At 33.8% G+C, this 22,146-nt stretch overlaps 2 protein-coding genes and 1 pseudogene across 3 annotated transcripts; 1 reads left to right on the forward strand and 2 right to left on the reverse strand.

Annotated features, from left to right (window-relative positions):
- Nucleotides 1-188: 188 nt before the first annotated feature.
- On the reverse strand, nucleotides 189-369 carry LOC123919137 (annotated as a pseudogene).
- Nucleotides 370-8,307: 7,938 nt separating this feature from the next.
- On the forward strand, nucleotides 8,308-13,649 carry LOC123918479 (transcription factor VOZ1-like). Of its 2 annotated transcripts, none has more exons than XM_045970541.1 (5): nucleotides 8,308-8,603; nucleotides 9,065-9,313; nucleotides 9,508-9,657; nucleotides 11,950-12,448; nucleotides 12,561-13,649. In XM_045970541.1, exons 2-5 carry the CDS (start codon nucleotides 9,086-9,088, stop codon nucleotides 13,112-13,114), a joined length of 1,431 nt encoding a protein of 476 aa, XP_045826497.1. In that variant the 5' UTR covers nucleotides 8,308-8,603; nucleotides 9,065-9,085; the 3' UTR covers nucleotides 13,115-13,649. The 2 variants fall into 2 exon arrangements, with proteins under 2 accessions (XP_045826497.1, XP_045826498.1); XM_045970542.1 differs by having other exon boundaries at nucleotides 8,342-8,610.
- Nucleotides 13,650-17,101: 3,452 nt separating this feature from the next.
- On the reverse strand, nucleotides 17,102-21,528 carry LOC123918480 (transcription elongation factor 1 homolog). Its single transcript, XM_045970543.1, has 5 exons — nucleotides 21,373-21,528; nucleotides 18,337-18,459; nucleotides 18,079-18,149; nucleotides 17,477-17,498; nucleotides 17,102-17,363 (listed from the first exon to the last, which is right to left on the reverse strand). The coding sequence occupies exons 2-5, from the start codon at nucleotides 18,447-18,449 to the stop codon at nucleotides 17,303-17,305; spliced, it is 267 nt and encodes an 88-aa protein (XP_045826499.1). The 5' UTR covers nucleotides 18,450-18,459; nucleotides 21,373-21,528; the 3' UTR covers nucleotides 17,102-17,302.
- Between the last annotated feature and the right edge of the window lie 618 nt (nucleotides 21,529-22,146).

A 22,146-nucleotide genomic window follows, 5' to 3' on the forward strand; every position in this document is an offset into this window, starting at 1 on the left:
CTTAGGACATTCTGGATATTCTTTTTGACAAAGTTTGGAAATGGAAGAGGTCAGCTAGAATCAGAGTCACTTTGCAGAAAATTACTTATAGAAGAGTTCTCGCAAATTAGAAGATATGGATTGGATGCCTTTTGATATTGAGTTGGTAGTAGATGTATGGAAGCCCCATAATTTTTTATTTTTTTTAAGTGGGATGCGTCAGCCGATGCAATAGTGCAACGTAAAGGTGACACTTGAAAAGCCCAATAGCAAACTATTGTAGTGGATTTCCCCCCTAAAAAAAGTAATTTAATATCGTGTGACTCAATGAGTCACATATCAAATATTGAACTGATAAGAACATAAATCTCCACGAGGGTAAAAAAAGATCATTGGAGAGAGTTCTCAGCCTTGACATTTTTCTTTGAATTGAATGGAATTTGACGTGCAGGGACATTGGTAATCTATCGTAAGATTGGTCATTCTTCTCTAGACTTATGGTGTGTGTTAGATAATAATATTATTAGGACTTTGAGTATTGGGCTTTATGTGTTAGTAGTATAGTAGTTTATTAGAAATTATTATAAATTGTATTGTAATCTTTATTTTGTTAAGCAATGTCATTCTCATATTATTGAAACCCTAACCGTCTTTTGTGTTTCTCTTTGAACTTTAACATGGTATCTAGTAGGGGTGCTCAAATCCAAACCAATCCAAATAAAAAACCGAAAACCGATCCAAAAAAACCGAAAACCGCAAAAAACCAAAGTTTTTTGGATGTGTTTGGATGTTCTTTTGTGAAAACTGCTGGATCGGATCGGATTTCGGATTGATTTCTTAAAACCGATCCAAACCAAACCAAACCACATACATATATTTTAATATTTATTTATCTTTTTATTAGTATAAATATATATATTGCATTAACCTTTTTTTTCATTTTAAATTTTGTTAATACTATATGTTAGTTTAATTTAATCTATTTTAAATTTTGATAATACTATATGTTAGTTTAATTTAATCTATTTTTTTTTACTTTTTATATGTTTCGAATATAATTGGTAATTGTCATTCTAAAATATTAATTTTCAATATATTATATGTTATATTTTACATCAAACTTAATATTTATTTTGTCAAAAATGTCAAACTATTATTTTGTAGCTTTTTTTATAATATTTATATTTATTAAAAAAAATTACAATTTATAATTTGGATATCCAAAAACCGATCCAAATTAAACCACATAATATTGGATCGGATTGGATCGGATTTTTTTTATTTGTCATCCAAAACCGAACCAAACCGCAAATGAATTTATTTTTGGATCGGATGAGTTTTTGCCTCAAAACCGATCCAAACCGAACCGCGAGCACCCCTATCTAGAGCGTGGTTCGATCCTCCTTGAATCTGTTTGTTGCTTCCGCTGCCGAGTTTCCAAAAGTTTGGAAACGTGTTTAATTTAGCGTTTGAAGTTTGGTTCTAGTGTTGATATTTTGAAATTTTTGTTGGATGTTTTACATGTTTTGAATGAATCGGCTAGGAAAAGAGTTGTGGGATTTTGGAAGCATCAGTATTAGTATGTTGTGGTTTCATGATCGGCCATGTCGGCAATTTGGTGAAATTGGTATTTTTATTCTAAGGTTGATTGCTTTGGATTTGGAAGGTACGGTTGCTGCTCTTGTGTTTCTTTGATTCCATTTTGTTTGGTCCTGGTTTGATCGGTTTAGTTCAGTTCCGTTTGATTTGATTTGGTTCCGGCTAAATTGGTTTGGTTTTGTTGTATTTGATTTAAATCCTCTCTATTGAGTTGGATTGGATATGATTGATTTAATTTGTTTCAGTTCCATTTGATTTGGTTTTGGTTGTGTTTTGTTTGGTTATGCTTCTTGCGGTTTGGTTTGTTTTATCATGACTGTTTTTTGTTTGGTTCTGTCGGGTGAGTTAAGATAGTACTTGTAATCTGTATGTCTGATGAGCGAAAGCTCACAATCTTTCTGGTGAGCGAAAGCTCGCAATCTGTCTGTCTGGTGAGCGAAAACTTACATTCTGAATCCGGTGAGGTAATACTCACAATCTGAATCCGGTGAGGGAATACTCACAATCTGAATCCGGTGAGGGAATACTCCCAATCTGAATCCGGTGAGGGAATACTCACAATCTGAATCCGGTGAGGGAATACTGTCTGAAACTCTGAAGCATGAAATCCGAAGCTGAAGTCTGAAATCTGAAGCCGAAATCCGAAATCTAAAGCTATTAGTTAACTTAGTTTATTTTCAGGGTTGATATTGTGACAAGCTCAAAGCTTAGTAAGCTTTTAGCTTGAGGGGTAGTATTAGAAGAAAAAAAAAATTAGTTAGAGTTAGTATGATTTTTGTTTCTTGTCAGAGAAACTCTCGATGATTATCTGTTAATGCATCGTTGAGTTTGAGGGGAAGTGTTAGATAATAATATTAGGGTCATGCTAAACAGTGCCCCTGGGGCACTAGTTAAGCATACTAAAAAAGGAAACAAATGATAAAGTTAATGATGAGAGAGAATAACTTTTCACATCATTAAAACATTGAATGCACAATTTACGAGATAAAATTTCTATATTTGTATCCTTAACTAGTGCCACGGGGGCACTGTTTAACATTTTCCATAATATTATTAGGACTTTGAGTATTGAGCTTTATGTGTTAGTAGTATAGTAGTCTATTATGAATTATTATAAATTGTCTTATAATCTTTATTTTGTTAAGCAATGTCATTCTCATATTATTGAAACTCTAACCATCTTTTGTGTTTATCTCTGAACTTTAACGATTTGGACTCTTTAGAATAACATGGACATACTCATTTTCTCACCAGAATACTATTACTTAATTATTATTTAAAAAATACATATTACTTTTTGCCTTTTAAAAAAAAAATGTCATGTGAATGTGTCCAAACATCAACTTAAGTTGTTGTGACCACTTAAATCTTACCCAATCAATTCAATGTTATCTCGACAGGTACAAACAATACCAACAAATTAATGACAAAAAAAATAAAGATAAAAAAAAAAATTAGACTTAATTAGTAAAATAGTCCCTTAAAGATATTTTTGATTTTAAATTGGTCCCTTAAAGAAAAAAAGGTCTGAATAAGTCCTTAAAGAAAAAAAGTCTGAATAGGTCCCTGATTAACGGATATGTCTTTAAGGGACCTATTCAGACCTTTTTTCTTTAAGGGACCTATTCAGACTTTTTTTTCTTTAAGAGACCAATGTGAAACCAAAAATATTTTAAGGGACCATTTTACTAATTAAGCCAAAAAAATTAAAATTGTGTCTCCAATTTCATTGTTAAAACTAGAGAAATTAAAACTAAAATATTATATTTATGACACAGTCACAATAACGTTCATGACATTGTGACCGGGTTGCAACAACCCAAGGAATCTAGAGAAATCAACACTTAACATCGGAAGCACGATTGGGTCCATCATCCTTCTTAATGCTTCAAAATTAAATTAAAGTCGATGGATCACATGTGTTACTAACAATGGAAATTCAACTTATTGTGGGTTGATTTGTGATAAACATGTATCTGGTTTTATAGGATCGAACCCATAATATATTTCATGCCTAATTGCAAATATTTTATTAAGAAAAGATTATGGACATCCTGTATCCATATAGTATATGGCTGGTCAGAAATTCAGAATGATAAGATTGTAACCATTAATCACACTCCTTTAAAGTTCATCAAAATTCCAAAATAAAGCATCAAAACAAGAATATGTTTGATAGTAGTGGAAGTGTACTTTATTCCTTCCTTACACCGATTATCTTTCACTTATTCAATTACCTTATTGGCTAATACACGAATTTCAAATGTATTTCTCATGTTTATGTTTAGCAAGAAAGAAAAAAAGGAATCAACCTTTTATTTTCCTTTTGTTTAAAAATGGCCTTGAGGTTTTATTCTTTTGTTCCATTTTTCTTCTCCATTTTGAGTAGTAGTAGTGGTCTTGTTGAGTACCACACACCTTATAGATTTTGTGAAACTAATGATGAAAAAAATGGGGAAAAAGGGAAAACGTAAATAGTCTTTCTACCCTTTATTTGTTAACAAAAAAATATTTGACCAAAATGAACATTGAAGAAAAAGCTTCAAATTTTATATTCTCCCAACAATATTGTTGATCACCGCAGTTTAATTGATGGCTAAATCAATGCTAAAAATGATTTATAATATTAATAATACTTAGGTCATGTTTGGACAAACAACTTACAAATTTTTATAATAAATTAGTAATATAGGATTAGAGTTTATAACATTTTTTTGAAACGGTAGAGTTTATATCATAAACTCTTATACTCAATAAAGCTCTTGGATATGCACACTAAAAAGTACTTACATAAATTTAAGTATTTTGATGTGTCATTACATAAACAATTATAAATTTAAGAAGGTTTAACTACATATTTGGTCCCTTACGTTTATTTTAAGTTTCAAGTTAGTCCTTTCCGTTAGTTTTATCACTAACACCGTTTGAATAGTACACGTGTCAACGTGTCCAAGTGCCACGTGTCAGTCCACGTATGCAAATTGACTGCCACATGTGACAAAATTGACGGAAAGGACCAACTTGAAACCTAAAATAAACGTAAGGGACCAAATTGATACTTTTTAAACGTAAGAGACCAAATTGAAACCTAAAATAAACGTAAGGGACCAAATGTATAGTTAAGTCATTTAAGAATGAGTTAAAAAGATAATTTTTTGAAAAGATAAGCGAGATACTTTTCGAAAAATAAGTGTGAAGAAGAAAAAGATAATCGTATAAAAACAAGAAGATGATAAGTTTAAGATTGACTTATAAAATAAATTTTTAAAAATATGCTAATATTGTGTAGAATATAGTTGGATTCGAAATGAGATATTTTTTCATAAGTTCTCTGTTAAGCCCAATGATTCGAAGTGTGATACTTTAATTTTTCTCTCTCCTCGCTATAGTTTAGATGTTTGCAATTATATTGGATTTGGATTCTCTTCAATTTTCTCTCATGTTTTCTCTCATTTTTCTTAATATAAGAGTTGGTAAAATTACAAAGAATAAAAATGAGAGAAAATCAACTCTTGAATTAATATAAAAAAAAAAAGAGAAAATATGAGAAAAAATTAAAGAGGATGCAAATCGACCTCCAAACACACGTTTATCTTTTGGTAAACATGAGACGCACATCCACCCAAATTATTATTTTAGCAACTACATCACGAGCTTCCTTTCCCAGGAAAACTCAGAAAAATATAAATAAAAGAAGGGTTATGTTAACATGTGCCCTAAGGGCACATGATAATGTATCCTAATATATAAATATTGCATTTAATAATGTAAGAAATTTAATGCATAAAAGTAAAAATGTACAAGTTTCTAGAAATAATTTTTATATTTGCTTCCTTAACATGTGCCCTTAAGGGCACAAGTTAACATTCTCCGTAAAAGAATTTTACAATCGAAAGTAATGTCCCTCTATTTAATTAGTTTGTTTTTCTTATTTTTTTATGCTATCCACGACAAAAATTGAGTCAAATTCAAACATCATCTCAGTTGAGTTATACTCACTTGCCAATTTAATAACAAATAAAATTCATAGGTTTTATTTTTTCCATTGAGAATCTGGATTTTGAGAGAGTAAGAATAAGATTTGACTTTGAAATAAAACTCTCCCTCATCATAGAAATTGAGACCAATGTCATAGAACAAATTACTAAGACTTACTGCATCCTGCAAAAAAGTCTCAATAAGTCTCAATGTACCGACAATATTTGTCCTCTATGGACCAAAATTTTAAAATGAAAGAAGAAAAAATAAAATATACTTAATTATGTTTAGTATCATGGTGAACATGTCGGATGATTCACTATGTCATTTTACAAAAATTACAGAGTGTAGCTTTTGTAAAATCACGGGATAGATCACCGTAATTCTGGCAAATCCAAACCCACACCAAGTGTTTGTAAGAATGAACAAGATATTTGAAGATATGAACTGTTTGCGAGTTACTCTAACCTCTATGTTCATACTTCATACCATTTTACCTTATGTGAATCACTATTTCTAATATTTTTTTGAAAATGACCTGTTTCCAATAATAACTACAATATATTGTTATTTGTCAAAAAAAAAAATATAATAACAATTTTTTATTATAATTTATGTGTAATGCATTGGATTTTTTTAATCAGTTAATGAAACACTGGTAATTCAATAACTCAAAGTTTGAAAGTGATCTAACCTGATGATCAGAAAGGTTGATGGTTGGTCCGTTGAGCAAATCGTCCACACCGAAGGGGGGGTTTGTACCTGCAGGCACTCCGATGCTTAAGTCAGCACAAGAATGAGAGAGATACAAGAGAGAAGAGAGAGAGAGTAAAGAGTAGAATGGATCAGAATACCTGACTCTCATGTTTAGGAGAGCTTATATAGTTGCCCCTAGCGCTGGGCCAAAGGTTGGTCTATTGGGCCGGGATAACCGGCCCAATAGACTCAACTGTCAAGATAGTCCCTGTATCGTAGGGGAGGACGTTATTTGCCTCTATCTTGGTTGGAGCCGTTCCGCTATTCACGGGTAAGGGATAAGCTCCGTGACTCAAATGTGGTTGGATGGATGAGCACGTGCTAAACGTGCTGCTTAGCTGTTAAGTTATGGAGGAATGAATTAACATGCATGGATAGATGAGCACGTGTTTAACGTGCTGCTCATCCGTTATGTCGAGCAGGACACGTCATTGGCTGACGTGTCGGGGAAGCCTCCCCTTATTGGGCTGTGCCCCAAATGTCGGGCAGAAAGTGATTGGGCCAGCTCTTGGCCCAGTCCAGAACAGAAAGTGAGTTTTCCAATGAATGAATCAATGAACCAATATTGGCGTAAATCAGATAGCGTTTTCGCGTAACTGCAAAAATTAATCTCTCGAAGACCCAATGAACGACGAACTTTAAGCTACATATGGATTGATGGAATAATGTTAAAAATAAAATAAAGGCTTAACTATATATTTGGTCCCTTACGTTTATTTTAGGTTTCAATTTGGTCCCTTACGTTTAAAAAGTATCAATTTGGTCCCTTACGTTTATTTTAGGTTTCACGTTAGTCCTTTCCGTCAATTTTGTCACATGTGGCAGTCAACTTGCATACGTGGACTGACATGTGGCACTTTGACACGCTGACATGTGTACTGTTCAAACGGTGTTAGTGACAAAACTAACGGAAAGGACTAACTTGAAACCTAAAATAAACGTAAGGGACCAAATTGATACTTTTTAAACGTAAGAGACCAAATTGAAACCTAAAATAAACGTAAGGGACCAAATGTGTAGTTAAGCCTAAAATAAAATAATGGAATGGAATAAGATTAGGGATGTCAACGGGGCAGAAAATGTGAGGGGGAAGCTTCCCTGTTCCCCGCCCTAAAGTGCATGCGGGGAAGATTTTGCCTTCATCCCCACGAGGGAATATTTGTCTCCATCCCCATCCCCACAGATCCTCATGGTTTGCGCGGAAATCCACGGATATTAAATATTAACAAAATTTTTATATTTTTCGGTCAACTTATGACAGTAGTATGACGTTATTTTTTCTGTCTTACTTAAAAAACAAATTTTTTTTATCTTTCTTTTTTAAATAATAAAAAAACAAATAATGCATTCATAACCAACAAACATTGCAAAAACATTTGACTAGTAATAATCATAACCAAAATATTCCATAGCAAAGTATGGCAGTTCGGGGAATGGACTAATAAGCATACTAAAAACATTGCAAAAACATTTGACTACTAATAATAATATACAGTGTACTGTGTATATACGGACAGATTCGGGGAATCCGTGGGGACAGATGCTTCGTCCCCAATCCCCACCTCAAAGTGCCTACGGGGGGATTTTTGCCTCCATCCCCATCCCCACGGATGCAAATTTGACAGCCCTAAATAAGATGAGATGTATTCCATATTTCCATCCCATACCACCACTTACTTACCTTCAATTTTGTTTCCGTCTAATTTGGAAGGTAAGAGATGAGTTAACTGCATGTTAAATTAGAATAAACTCGAGCATCAATGAATCAATATATTTTTTTGTATAAGTTACCGGGTATCCCCTATGCGTAATGTGAAACCTAAATGGGACAAACTTTTTCTAAATTTTCTAAGACTGTTAAAAATTAAACTTAAGACCTTGATTAAGAACTTGATTACCACCCGTTTAATCTGATTCGGAGGCATCAAGTAGTTCTATTTTCCTTCCGATCATAATTGTGGAGATTAAAATGTGGTGCTTCCAACAAAGTTCCGTGTCAATTACTGCCGAAGCACCTAACGATATTTTCAATGAATCAATATTGATTCTTGATGTAATTGTCTTTGCTTTATTGCCTCAGAAATTCAGCAGGGAAAGGTGGGAGAGAAGTCACTAATACATATCTCTCTCTCTCTCTCTCTCTCTCTCTCCTTTATATATCATATCAGTTTCCACACCTTCTCAAATTTTGGAAGAGACAGTCATAAAAAACTGAACCCTTTGTTTTTTCGCCCCAAAAATCATAATACCAACTTTTTTTTGGGGAAAAAGCGATTATCACAGAATCTAAGGTAAGAGGTAACCACCGTCCATCTATTTCAACCCTAAGCAACAATCACACCTTTCAATCGATCTGCATCATCCTTTTACTCTTTCATTTTCCATCCAATTTTCTATTTCTTACTCAATACTTGTATTTTCACTTCGGTTTGTTCTAAACTTCACTTTATCGATCATGCTTAACTTTGCGTTTTTCATTTCAGCTTTTTTGAACTTTTATATTATTTGATTGTCTCGATCTATGTTTAGGGTTAATTAGTTGTAATTTGGAGGATTCTTTTAATATAATTCAAATTTAACTTAATTTTCAAGTGGGATTGTTTGATTCCTTGTTTTAGTCTTTTGGGGTTGTGAATGGTTTGAACTGGAATATGCTTCTGATCATGATAATTACTTTATTTGCTAGTTGTGTGTTTTTTTGGGTTATTCTCTCACTTTTTGTTGGTTGTTATATTTGTGATTCTGAGTGTAGGGTTTTATAGGGAGAACTTCGATGAAGAAGAATTCGAAGAGCAGCTGCAAGTCTGCATCACACAGGCTTTTTAAGGATAAGGCGAAGAATCGTGTTGATGATCTGCAGCTGATGTTCCTGGATTTGCAGTTTGCTAGGAAGGAGAGCCGTACGGTTGATGCTGCGGTCCTTGAGGAACAAGTCCATCAGATGCTTCGTGAGTGGAAGTCAGAGCTCAATGAGCCTTCTCCTGCTTCTTCTTTGCAGCAAGTAAGATCATATTTCTGTGTTATTGTTATTAGCTTCAATGCAATTATAACGGGTGGAGTTTGTTTGAGATAACTATCACGGGTGCTTGTTTCTAATCGGCAATATTTGAATTGTGATGGATACATGTGAAATTGCATGGCAATATTAGTGCTAAAGTTGTGATTGTGAACTGGGGTGTTTGTGGGTGAATTTAGGATGGAAGTCTTGGATCATTCTCCACCGATATCTGTCGGCTTTTGCAGCTATGCGAGGAGGAAGATGATGCCTCTAGTCCATTAGCCGCACCTAAGCCTGAACCTAATGACCAGACTCTGCAGACTGGGGGGAAGGTCGTGTTTCAAGAGGTGAGTTTCTTATTCCCTTTTGGGGATAAAAAATCTATTTTGCGCTTCATATTTTTTCATGTTTGTGGCATTAGCTGTTTAACCTCTCTCTCTTTCTCTCTAGTCTCATAGATGATGCTTCACAAATGGTTAATATTATGTAATGTAAACTGAAAAAGATTATCGTGGGACATTTTGTTTCTTCTCCTCCAAACAATGGTGATAGTGATACAATGCTTTTCATTTTAAATTTGTTTTCACAGAACATTTAATGGGGCCGTTTTATAGTCGGAACATTCAGTGTGATAAACACAAGGTCTATATTTCTGTTGTATTTGAATTGGACAAATATATGTTTATTTAGTTTGAAGTTCATTGCTCCTTTCTTGATATTTGAATAGCACATATCATCTATTATTTCATTTTATAGATGCCAAAAATGTGGTACGTTCAAATAGACAGCTGAAAAACATATTGTACATGCATCTGTAGTAATTTCTCCATTCCCTTGGCTTTAGTTTTTTTTTTTGTTCCTTCACATTCTCAGTTATCTATTAGTTGTCCAACATCTTGACAGTCTCGTTGTAGAATTAACAGTACTTTATGGTATGTTAATGCACCCACAAATTTGTTTTGACTATCCTTAACATTGTAATGGAATGATATGGATTGCAATATGATTTGTGCAACTCAACACAAGTCTTCACTCAATCAATCCAGTTTTATGTAATTTCGGTGTACCAATATTGGAGGGATAGTGAGCTAATCATCCACTGTGTGGTAATGAGACAAGATGGTGATGGTTGGTTGTGGCCAGAATCTCCCCAGTGGAGAGCTCTATGAAGTAGCCCGAAGACAGGCTTGAGTTTTCCCATCACTCGCTGCCCAGATGGGTAGATCATAGATGTAGGCACATAGCATAATGAGAATCAGGGCTTGGGTGTGAGTGACTAGTCTGGGCTCCAGCAATAGTGAGCCTCTGCTGGTTGGTATTGGATGGTTTGGTGCTGGCAGTGAGGGTAGTGGGGCTGGTGGGAGGTGAATCGAAACTTGGATTCATTGAACTGTATGAGTTGGAAAACAGAAGAGGTGGTTGAAAACAATGAAGGCTAGGTTTTAGAAGTTAGTGAAGCGCATGGAGAAACCTAATAAATTGATATGCTAGAAAATAAACATATCAATGTGCATAGAAAACAAAAAAGGTTTTATTTATTTGTATATTGTTTTTATAGTTTATTAATTTTGATTTGCATAATTAATACATTTTATATTAGTTTAATGATTGGTCATCAATCTAGTGATTTGCTATAATTTCAATCCATAATTCAGAATCTTTTTATAGTTTATTAATTTTAATTTGATAATAAATACATTTTATATTAGTTTTAATGATTGATCATCAATCTTGTGAGTTGTTATAATTTCAATCCATAATTCAGAACATGTCTCCTGATTTGTGATTTGATAACTATAAACTTATTGCTTTGTCCATGATAAATCCAACCCTTTGTATGTGGTTGAGAGAAAATTGGGTTGTTAATTCCTTCTACTCGGAGCTACTGAATACATAATTTAAAGTGTAAAGCAGTTTTTTACTAAAAATGGATATTGTGTTATTTTACCTCGTGAATCAATCTTGGGTCTGTGAAACTTAGTCATTTCAGTTTATAGACTCCGAAGGGTTATCAAAATAAATGAATGAATAAATAAATAATTCAGACTTTGAAGTTATTATTATTGCTTTATAATTATAATATTGCATTGGTTTCATGAACTTTGTAAATTGGGCTTCCTGGCTTATAGATGTTGACTTTGATGGACTGCATGGAACAGTCATTAAACATCAAGCTTGATTTGAAAGGAACTGATTCTTTTGTTAGCTGTTTTTATCTCAGTTAGATGACATTATCTGCCCTAATTTAATGTTTATATTCTACTGTAATGTGCTTTATGCTAGTTTAATGTCCTATTTTTAATTTTCCTCTTCTAAGTGATTGAAAAGAAGAGAGACAATGATGGTTTGCTTTGGTTATTCTTTAGAGTTTATGGTTGTTTTCTTTTAAAGATTGACATATTTTCTTCCAATAGCAACATCTTGTGATTGAGAAGAAGAGAGAGGCTCTGATGGTTTGCTTTGGTTACTCTTTAGAGTTTATGCTTCTTTGTTTTTAAATATTTACATATTTGTTTGCATAGCAACTTCTTCTCTAGCACATTGTACTTTTATCCATATTTCAATGCTGAGCTGGTTTCTTTATTGGATCTCATCTCATCTGTAATTGTAATGAGTTTCCTGGCTTAACTGTTAAACAGGGCCAACAGCAACATGATTTCGCATTGGTTGATGAGCGTAAACAGTCAACCTCAGGAATTCAAAACGTGGCAACTATCAACCAGGATGGGCCTGCTTTAGAATATCCCCAGTTTGATTTACATCAGGACTTTGATCACGGCTTATACACTGGTTTCAATGGTACAGTTTATTCTGAGGAAGCTATTCCTCATATATCTAGCTACCTACCAAGTGCATGCCCTCCTCCATCTGCTTTTTTGGGCCCAAAGTGTGCACTTTGGGACTGTCCAAGACCCGCACAAGGGTTGGACTGGTGTCAAGACTATTGCAGTAGCTTTCATGCTGCTCTTGCTTTGAACGAAGGGCCACCAGGCATGGCTCCAGTTCTACGACCTGGGGGCATTGGTTTAAAGGATAATTTACTTTTTTCTGCTCTTAGTGCAAAGGCACAAGGAAAAGATGTTGGCATCCCAGAATGTGAGGGAGCAGCAACTGCAAAGTCTCCATGGAATGCGCCTGGTAATTCAACCTTTTAGAATCTTTTCCTTAGTTTATTATGTTTTGCACCACTTTATCTGCTACCAGGGCTGATTGTTCTTTCTGTATTTATTTCTCCCTTGTTTGAATACAGAGCTCTTTGATCTTTCTGTTCTTGAGGGCGAGACTATTAGGGAATGGCTCTTCTTCGATAAGCCTCGAAGAGCATTTGAAAGTGGAAACAGAAAGCAGAGGTCATTGCCAGATTACAGTGGGCGTGGTTGGCATGAATCTAGAAAGCAAGTTATTAATGAATTTGGAGGTCTGAAGAGATCCTATTATATGGATCCACAACCACTCAACCATTTTGAATGGCACCTTTATGAATACGAGATTAGCAAGTGTGATGCATGTGCCTTATACCGTTTAGAACTAAAGCTTGTTGATGGGAAGAAGAACTCAAAGGCAAAATTAACAAATGATTCAGTTGCTGATCTGCAGAAGCAGATGGTAAAGCTCTCTGCCGAGTTTCCGCCTGATAACAGAAGGCCTGCCAAAGGCAGAGCCAAGATTAATGCCAAAGTTGGCATGGGTGCTGTCTATTCAGCTTCAAACAGAGTGACCCCACTAAACGGAACATACGAATATGGCTTAACTGCACCATATGACTATCTTGTCGAGAACATGGGCGACTATTATGGGACATGATCCACCTTGGAGTGATGTGCAACATGCTTATAAATTATTCTCTGCAGTTTCTTTTTTTGTTTTGGCCTCCTTTCTCTGATTTTCTTTTCCTCCCTCTCCCTAGTAACAAGAAATCAAGGCCATTTTTGTTTGCCTTGTCAAAGATATTGTGAATAGCTCATTCTCACTGGAGTGTAGCATATTGGAAGCTTCTGGCTGCTGGATGCTGGATTCTAACTTAAAACTTACAGCAATTGCTGTGTGTCATTTATGATTAGCACTTTGTCGGATGCTAGAATCTAATTAGCATCATTGGAATTGCCCTGCTGTTTAGGCTCTATTGCTGTGATTCAGCTCTGACTATATTTTCCAAATTATGCTAATGTAAGTCATTTGAACTATTTTATGGTAGTAGCCGCAGGACAAACCTTCAAAGGTACATAGTACTGGCCATGTAATAAAAAATGTTTCGGTCTCCTTTTGAGTAATTTATGTATACCATTCAAGGGAATCTTTGAAAGACATCATTGATATGAGCTACCTTGTGTTGGATGAATTCGCTGTCTAGTTAAAGTGTTGCATCTTATTTAAGATAGTTGTTTCTTGTGAAATCATGCAACCACTGGCCAATTAATATAACATAACATTCTAAAATTCTCTTTTTAGAATTTTACTTTTAATTTAGAGATTTAAATGTTGCAAGTTTTAATTAAATAAATAATGAAAACTCAATTAATATAACATAACATTTAATTATTATTTTTTGAATATTAGATAAATAGTAGTACACAATTTGTTTTTCCTCCTTTTCATGTTTTAAATATGAGTCTTGAAGTCATACATATCGATCACAAAAATGTTACCAACCAATTACATGACATCACCAACCAAATTATGAAGTTTAAATTTTTTTTTAAAATTTAATAAATCATACAATTATGAAGTTTAAATATTTTTTTTTTAAAAAAATATTAATAAATCATACAAAATTCTTTGATTCTGATGTATTAAATATGACTCTTTGAGTCATGCATATCAATCACCAAGAATGGGATGGGCAGCTCAACTTGGTTGAACTAAGGGTTAAAATGAGTTGGAGGTCCAGGGTTTAAATGCATAATTATTTCTTATTTCTTTTCATATTTTCTTTTATATTTTTCTCCTTTCTTTCCTTTTACCCTTTTTGTATAAATTCGTAAAAAATAAAAGACAATTTTGCAAATTTACGGTGTACATTGCTATTACAAAAACAAAAATATATATCCTTTAACTATTTATATATAATAATATTAACATAAATTTATGTTCATACAATATTTGTACATATTATTTGTATTACTAAAAACATATTTGGTTGCACTATGGAGCCCTGATTAGTCATCCATCTTGAATCGTGCTTCGGACCATCATTATATACTATATAAGTTTATTTTATTTTCATGTATTTGTTGAACTATTTGTCTCGTGGAGATTTTATCCATGACCACGACTACCGGACGTATGAATTTTTCGTTATCCCCAAATTATTTATTTTAATTAATTTTATATGTATAATGAAATAATCTCTATACTTATATGTACTATTTTTTTTTTGGTGTACAAAGGAGGAGCATATCCCTATATATATGTACTAATTTTATTCATATCCTAAACACACGCGCGCACACACATATTAAGTATAACAAATTTTTTTTAATAAATCTAAAGCGGAAAAAATACGCTAACAATATATAATTAACTTTATAAACGCTTATATAAAAACAATAATAATTAACTTTATAAACCTTTTTCTCTTGTAACGGAAAAAAAAACTTTATAAACCAGTAAACAAAAGGTCATTATTCAATTAATTTGACTACAGTTGAACTGTTTTTTTTTTTTAATTAAACTACAGTTGAACTTGATAACTTGTAATAAATAAATAAAATATTTAAAAGTATTTTTATTAAAAGTAATTTGTTGTTTTGAGTCGATCATGGTTGAATTGCAATCCAAGTTATTTCATTCTAAATTAAATGACAAATGGATTCTTAATTTAATTGATTGGACTAATAAGTCCCTTGATTTCTGATTTAATAAATTGAGCCGATAGCAATCGTTAGTTGGTTTAGTGGTGATTGACGATGAACTTGGTAGGGAGGACCACAGTTCGATTCCCCGCAACCGCGATCGGGAGGGGGCCGAAATCACTTGATGTCAAAACTGACCCCGAACCAGATTAAACTGGTGGTGAAAACAAAAAAAAAATTGAACCGATTATTCTAGTTTGATTCCAATGACATTTATAAATATCCATGAACAAAAAAATCTCATCAATATTTAAGAACATCAAAATAGATGTTATATTGGATGCGGTAGAAATCATTGCTACCAAAACATTTGCAATTTTCTGGGCATTGAGGAAAAAAAAGAAGTAGTTAACTAGAATTTTGAATTGTGCTTAGACGCTTCGCATCGATCTGTATCGATCTACAAGAACAGCAGAGCTTGAAGATGAGTAGGCTTCCCCTTTTAATTTATGAGATGTGATGTGTGATACGACGAAAATTTGCATCCCTCGACGGAAAAGAGATTAAAATAAAAAACCAATTTTTTTTTTTTTTTGTAATCTATAATAGAATAAATAAAAGCTGACATTTTTGTGAAAAAGAAAAACTAGTATCTTGCGTTTGTGACAGTCTCACGATGAATATTGGTTTTAACAAATCACTGAAAAGAAAAAAAAAAACTATGCGGTTGTCTATCAAATAAGTTCTTTCGAATAAATTGTCAAAAAACGTTATTCTTCATAGGTTCGTTACCAAACCCATAAGTTCATCACCCCTTTCATCACTGAACCTAGAAATTCATCACTGTTCAACGTCAAATCCAAAAAAAATAAAAATAAAAAAATAGAGCAAATCTAACAATTCATCACCAAACGGACCCAACCTCCTCTTGATCGCAGTTGCGGGGATCGAACCGTGGTCATTCCTACCAAGTTCAGCGTCAATCACCATTGAACCAACTAATAATTGGTTCATTTCTTCAATTTTATTCCCGCTATATTGTTCCTAATTCAAAACCGATAAAAATCAAAACTTTTTCGGTTTGAACAAAAAGGAAGGGTTTTTATGTTGTAGAGTATACATATTCATTTAACCTTATTAAGTTACATATTCAATTTGCTACTTTTCGATACCAAGCTTGATTATCATTTAACTTCATTAAGTTGAATGTTTATTTAAATATGATTTCATCCCTAGAGAGCAGGTGAGGAATCATATTGTTCATTTATGTTAGATTGATATACTGATGGCCAAAACCAAAAATGCATAATTATTTCTTGGAGAACTCTTGTTGGGACAATGTTTGTGAAGTCTATTGATACCTTTGATTTCGATAAGACAGATGAAAAGATTTCTGAATTGCTTGATTTTCTTGTAGAGGAAATTGAAAGAAAGAGAATTGAATGGGTTGGAACAAAATTGATGAATGGGTTTGTTGATAAATTATTGAGTATGTTGCATATTTAATTTTTCATGGTTTTGGGAAGAATGAGGTGATGAATTTCCGGATTTGATACGAAGGTTAATCTTTTTTGACAAAATTTAACAAAAAAGACTTCCTCCATTTGGAGGGCTAAAGGAAACCAATAAATAAGTTAAAAAATGAAAGACCAATTTAGCCTAAAAAATAAAACTCAAAACAGAAGTACAAATCACATTATATTTTTTTAATGGGTTTAAATTATTAGGCAAATGCTAACTAGTACCCTAACTAAGATAACAAAAATAGAAACATATTGTTTGTGTTGGAAAATATATGCACTTAACTTTTTGAAAGTAAAAAAGTTATTGATTTCAATGCAAAATTGCTTCTTTGCCCCACGAGCATTAGTCAGCAAGACCCAAATTATGTATTATTTAGTATGTACTACCTAGGCGCTTAATTTCAAAATAAGATCTTACTGCTTTCAGTTTCAGCTACTATCACATTAAGTGCAAACATAGAAACTAAAATACCAGCTTTCCATCAAAGTGGCTTACCTAAATAGACAATTATTTTAATAATATTCATGTCTACAAGCATTACAAGTCCACATTCAAACTAAAGGTTATAGTCATACTAGTGCTCACAACAGAAATGGACATAAATACAGGGTGGAGATATTATAAAGTTGGACAGTTATCCATTTACTATCACTATATAAGTGGATCCTTGCAATCACTAAGCACCATCATCTTCTACGGTGTTCACCCGTTCACATTCATCAATCCATTCACTGTATCTGCAACATCACAATTAACTGATTAAGATACTTGAGTCATGTGGGTGTAACAGAGTTTGGGGGAGAACGGGAGAGGTGGAAAAGAAAATTTTCAATTAAGTAATTGAACTTACATGTCTATTGCCTCAGATAAAGCTGCAAAGAAAACAAAAGTATAAGATTATTAGCTATATCATAGTGAATATGGTCCCAGAAGATATAAAAAACACTGAATATCTCTCTTTCTCTTTCTATCATACAAATAAGTTCAATCATAGTTATTATATCGCATGCTATAGTGGTAGTGCATGACATTGCAGCCTCTGGCCTATACAAGGATTCTGTTGTAGAACGTTTTACGGTCACAACCCATTAGGAAGTTCCGGTGAAGAAAACTTCCTTAACACATGAGATTGAGACGAAATGGCATGAGATAGTTTTATATCACATGAGATTGAGTCCAAATGGCATGAGATAGTTTTAATGATATAACTTTTTAAATTTTTTCTTGTTTTCTAAATGGCATGAGATTGAGACCAAAGGTCTAAAAGGTTAATGCACAAAACAATCGACTTCATAGAAAAAAGTAAAACTAAAAGCACTGTGATTATTGATAATAGTAAGTCTCACGTGATTATCATCGTCGGTATAAAATTGATCACTATAAACAACAACATATATCATTTCCATGTCATCCGTCAGCCATGATACTAAAGCTCAACCCAGAAAAACATACCTGTGATGGAAGTACTAAAGCTCTCTTGACATATTCCGCAAGAAGCTTCCCCTATCAAGTTCTTCATATCACTATAAATAAATAAATGCCACGAATGAGCATCAAACACAGTACTATTCAAATCTAAAATGAAATATGGAGGGCTAGGATTGATTTCAGAAAAAAGTAGTCTTTAATGTTATTGCATGAATGAATATGTAAGGAAATAAAAACGATATATGCTATATATCCTTTTCCAGGTAGTAAAGATTTGCTTACATGCGACACTCGACACTAGAGCCATGATTGCAGAAAGGACAACTAAAAACAGTGTCAAGCTTATCCATTCTTTTCTTTGGAGGTGGCTTTGTTTTTGCCTTCCTTTTTCCCATAGCTAAAATCCTAGAGATTCAAGAACACAAAATTTTAGACAAAAAATACATCATGAAAAACATCTATTATGTCAATTAAAATTCTGCAGTCAATTCATTCATCTTTCTATACAAAATCATCATCACTTCATGCCAAACAAATACGAAACTTGTCCACAAATCCTAGCTCAACTGGCAGAAATGCCAAAGTTGTTAGTAGGCCGGGCACCCCATTATGAGGTTCGAACCCCGGTCCCTCTACTTTTATGTTTGTGAGTTTCAAATGGCTTGACATAAAAACAGGAAACTTAATGCTATGATGTAATGAATATAGGCCCGGAGAATAAAATAGGCTCAAATTGTAGTTACTCATGGATTCTAGATCCTTCCTCTTTATTAGTGAGTCACTCATTATCTAGAATATTCTAGATATCTCTTTAGGATGAGATGCTAGAGAATATGCCAAATTCTAGTCTATATATAATGGTATTAGATGAATGTAATAATCAAGCAAAATGAATGAATGAATTTAGTTATTTTAGCTTAGTGTAGTTTGTTAGTAAATTTTAGCAATTATCTCTTGAAGTTATGAACAACCAAAAAGTTGTTCATAACAATTGGTGCTCTCATTGAGAGTTTTTTCTCATTACCATGACTTCTCTCTACCATAATCCGTTTCACCACCATGACCCAACAATCATTAGTGTTCATACTTTGTTGAAACCACAGGCATATCAAAACCCACCATCCATCAACACCGATATATCACCACCACCTACATACCCAAATTCCATTGCCAATAACTCCCCTCACTACCTTATTCGTCACATTGATTATGCTACCCAACAACTTCTCCATTCCCAGAGAGCTTGCCTCCATTCCATTTCCAATTTCGCCTCTGAGATTTCAGCACTCAACAACAGCCTCACGCCTCCCAATTTCACTTACCAACAACCACCTTTCATCGCTTCCACAACTATGTTTAATCACAACTTTAATCAACACTCCCATGATCCATTTCCACCACCCATATCAACCCCCTTCAACCATCACAATTTCACCTACAACATCACCACCCACTTTAACAACCAACCTGTAAACCCACAAACCTTTGTTTCACCTTCCATTTCCACATCCACAGTCACCCCCACCGTTTTCACGCCACCACCACTCGAAATATGCACTCATCCATACAAACCTCCGGCAACTTCCCAAATTCTTCCATACAATTCCAATCACGTCACCATTGAGATCGACGCTGCGAAGAAACTTGTCCCAGATCTCTCAATCCTTTCCGATTCCGCTCCTGTGTCTGAAGTCGTTGGCGAACAACACGTTGCTATTATAGAGGATTTCAACGATGTGGCTTCGTCACAGCTCATACAAAATTTCACTGCAGATTTCTCAACACCTGAAACTGACGAGAGATCGAGTGAGGATGACGTCACAGTGAAGGACCAAGAAGAAGTTAATCACCGATTAACTCCATCAATTCCTCCGCCACAGTATGATTCAAATTGCGTTACCTCTTTCACCATCAAGTCCTTTGGCGATGTTTCAAAGAGTTTGGTTCCGGCGAAGCACCGTCCAATCTTTCCCACTCGGCCTTTACTTCTACCATACCGTTTCACTGTCGTGACAAACAACGACAACACTCATTCCGGCGTGACAAAACGACAAGTACTGAATCACAAGCTTTTCGTCAGCAATTTTGAAAGCTCCTTTGGTTTTCGTGTTGGGAGCACCCTCAATTTTGATCCCGGCGGTGACAAGTTTAGTCCGACGGAAAATTCTTGCGTCAATCGTTGCATTTTCTCTCTGTTGTGGGTGCCATGGGATAGAGGAAAATTTTGGGTTTCCAGCTTCCTATTTTCGGCAACTATTTTGTTTCCGGTGAGAGGCGCCGCTTCTGGTTCGCCGAGGGTGCCATGGAGCTCAAAAACGCCGATATCATCACAGTTGCTGCAATGCACGTGAAAGGGAGAGGATGCAATAAAGTAAGGGTAAATTGGGAATTGAAGTCATTAAAATCCTCTAATGATTTAATGGGCTTGTCTCCATACTTGGCCCAAGGTGCACTTTCACATTTGGCCCATGCTGCTAAGAAGAATTGCATTTTGAGCAAGAATTTGTGAATAAGTCCACTCAACACAATTTGAATTTTCTTTGGGTTTTGATTAAATTCTACGTTGCACTACATTGTGGATTTTGTTAGATTACACCTTGAGGACAAGGTGATTCTGCAAGACCAATGGAATGTAATGAATATAGGCCCGGAGAATAAAATAGGCTCAAATTGTAGTTACTCATGGATTCTAGATCCTTCCTCTTTATTAGTGAGTCACTCATTATCTAGAATATTCTAGATATCTCTTTAGGATGAGATGCTAGAGAATATGCCAAATTCTAGTCTATATATAATGGTATTAGATGAATGTAATAATCAAGCAAAATGAATGAATGAATTTAGTTATTTTAGCTTAGTGTAGTTTGTTAGTAAATTTTAGCAATTATCTCTTGAAGTTATGAACAACCAAAAAGTTGTTCATAACATATGAGGGTAATATTATGGTTTTCCCAGAATTTTTAGTTAATAGCAAAACAACAATTTCTTCATCAAATTAACAATCCATTCAAGAAAAGTTAAAAACCCTTATTTTTTATTCAAACAATATTAAAAAAAAAGCAAAAAGTTAAAAACCTTAATTTTCTATTAAAAATATAATCTTCAAGATATAGATCATGCAATAGAGATAATGAACAGATAATCCCAATTCTGAATCGCCGAAACGATTTATGAATGAAGGCAAGATAGAGGCATGTGTTAACCACGCCGACAAAAAGGGGAAATCAAACGAAACGAAACCCTAACCGATAGAAAAAGGGTAAAAATAAAGAAGAGATTAAATTGAACAAGGGAGATTGAAGAATTGATAGGACTAACCGATGATGATTCGATCAGAGAGGGAGAAATCGAAGACGAAGCAGCGTTTAAGAGATGAGAGAGTGTGTGCAGAAATTGAAAGGGTTGGGACAATGATAACAGAGCGAAAAGGGGGTTTTATGCTCTCAATATTTGTCCTGTTCGCGTTATGTCAATAGGCATAAAAGATAAAAATCAATCTACTACAAATTAGATATTGTTAATCTTTTTTATTTTAGTTTTCTTTTTCTCCAAGTAATTTATTACTATTGGTTAAAAATTTCAACCGTTAATTAAAGATTTAATTTTGATTCATTTATTTATATACCGTATGTTTTATGTTTTATTTATTTATTGTGTATTTACAAGATATATATATATATATATATATATTATATGAGTCAGGATCCGTTGACACCAACTAGTTTGACACCAAATGTTACACCTCTCAATAACGTTTTAACCGATATAAATTTTATAAAATCCACCGTTGGATTGAAAGTTTACATCATATAGATCATTTGTGTAAAATTTCAAATAAATCCAAAATCATTTGATATGTTATTGAGATACATCAAAATTAACGGTTTTTGTATTTTTTTAAATGCCGTTAATCTTTATGTGTCTCAATAGCATATCAAATGATTTTGGATTTGTCTGAAATTTTACACAAATGATCTATATGATGTAAACTTTCAATCCAACGGTTGATTTTATAAAATTTATATTGGTTAAAACGTTATTGAGAGGTGTAACATTTGGTGTCAAACTAGTTGGTGTCAACGGATCCTGACT

This window comes from Trifolium pratense, linkage group LG3, assembly GCF_020283565.1.
Source record: "Trifolium pratense cultivar HEN17-A07 linkage group LG3, ARS_RC_1.1, whole genome shotgun sequence".
Taxonomy (NCBI): domain Eukaryota; kingdom Viridiplantae; phylum Streptophyta; class Magnoliopsida; order Fabales; family Fabaceae; genus Trifolium; species Trifolium pratense.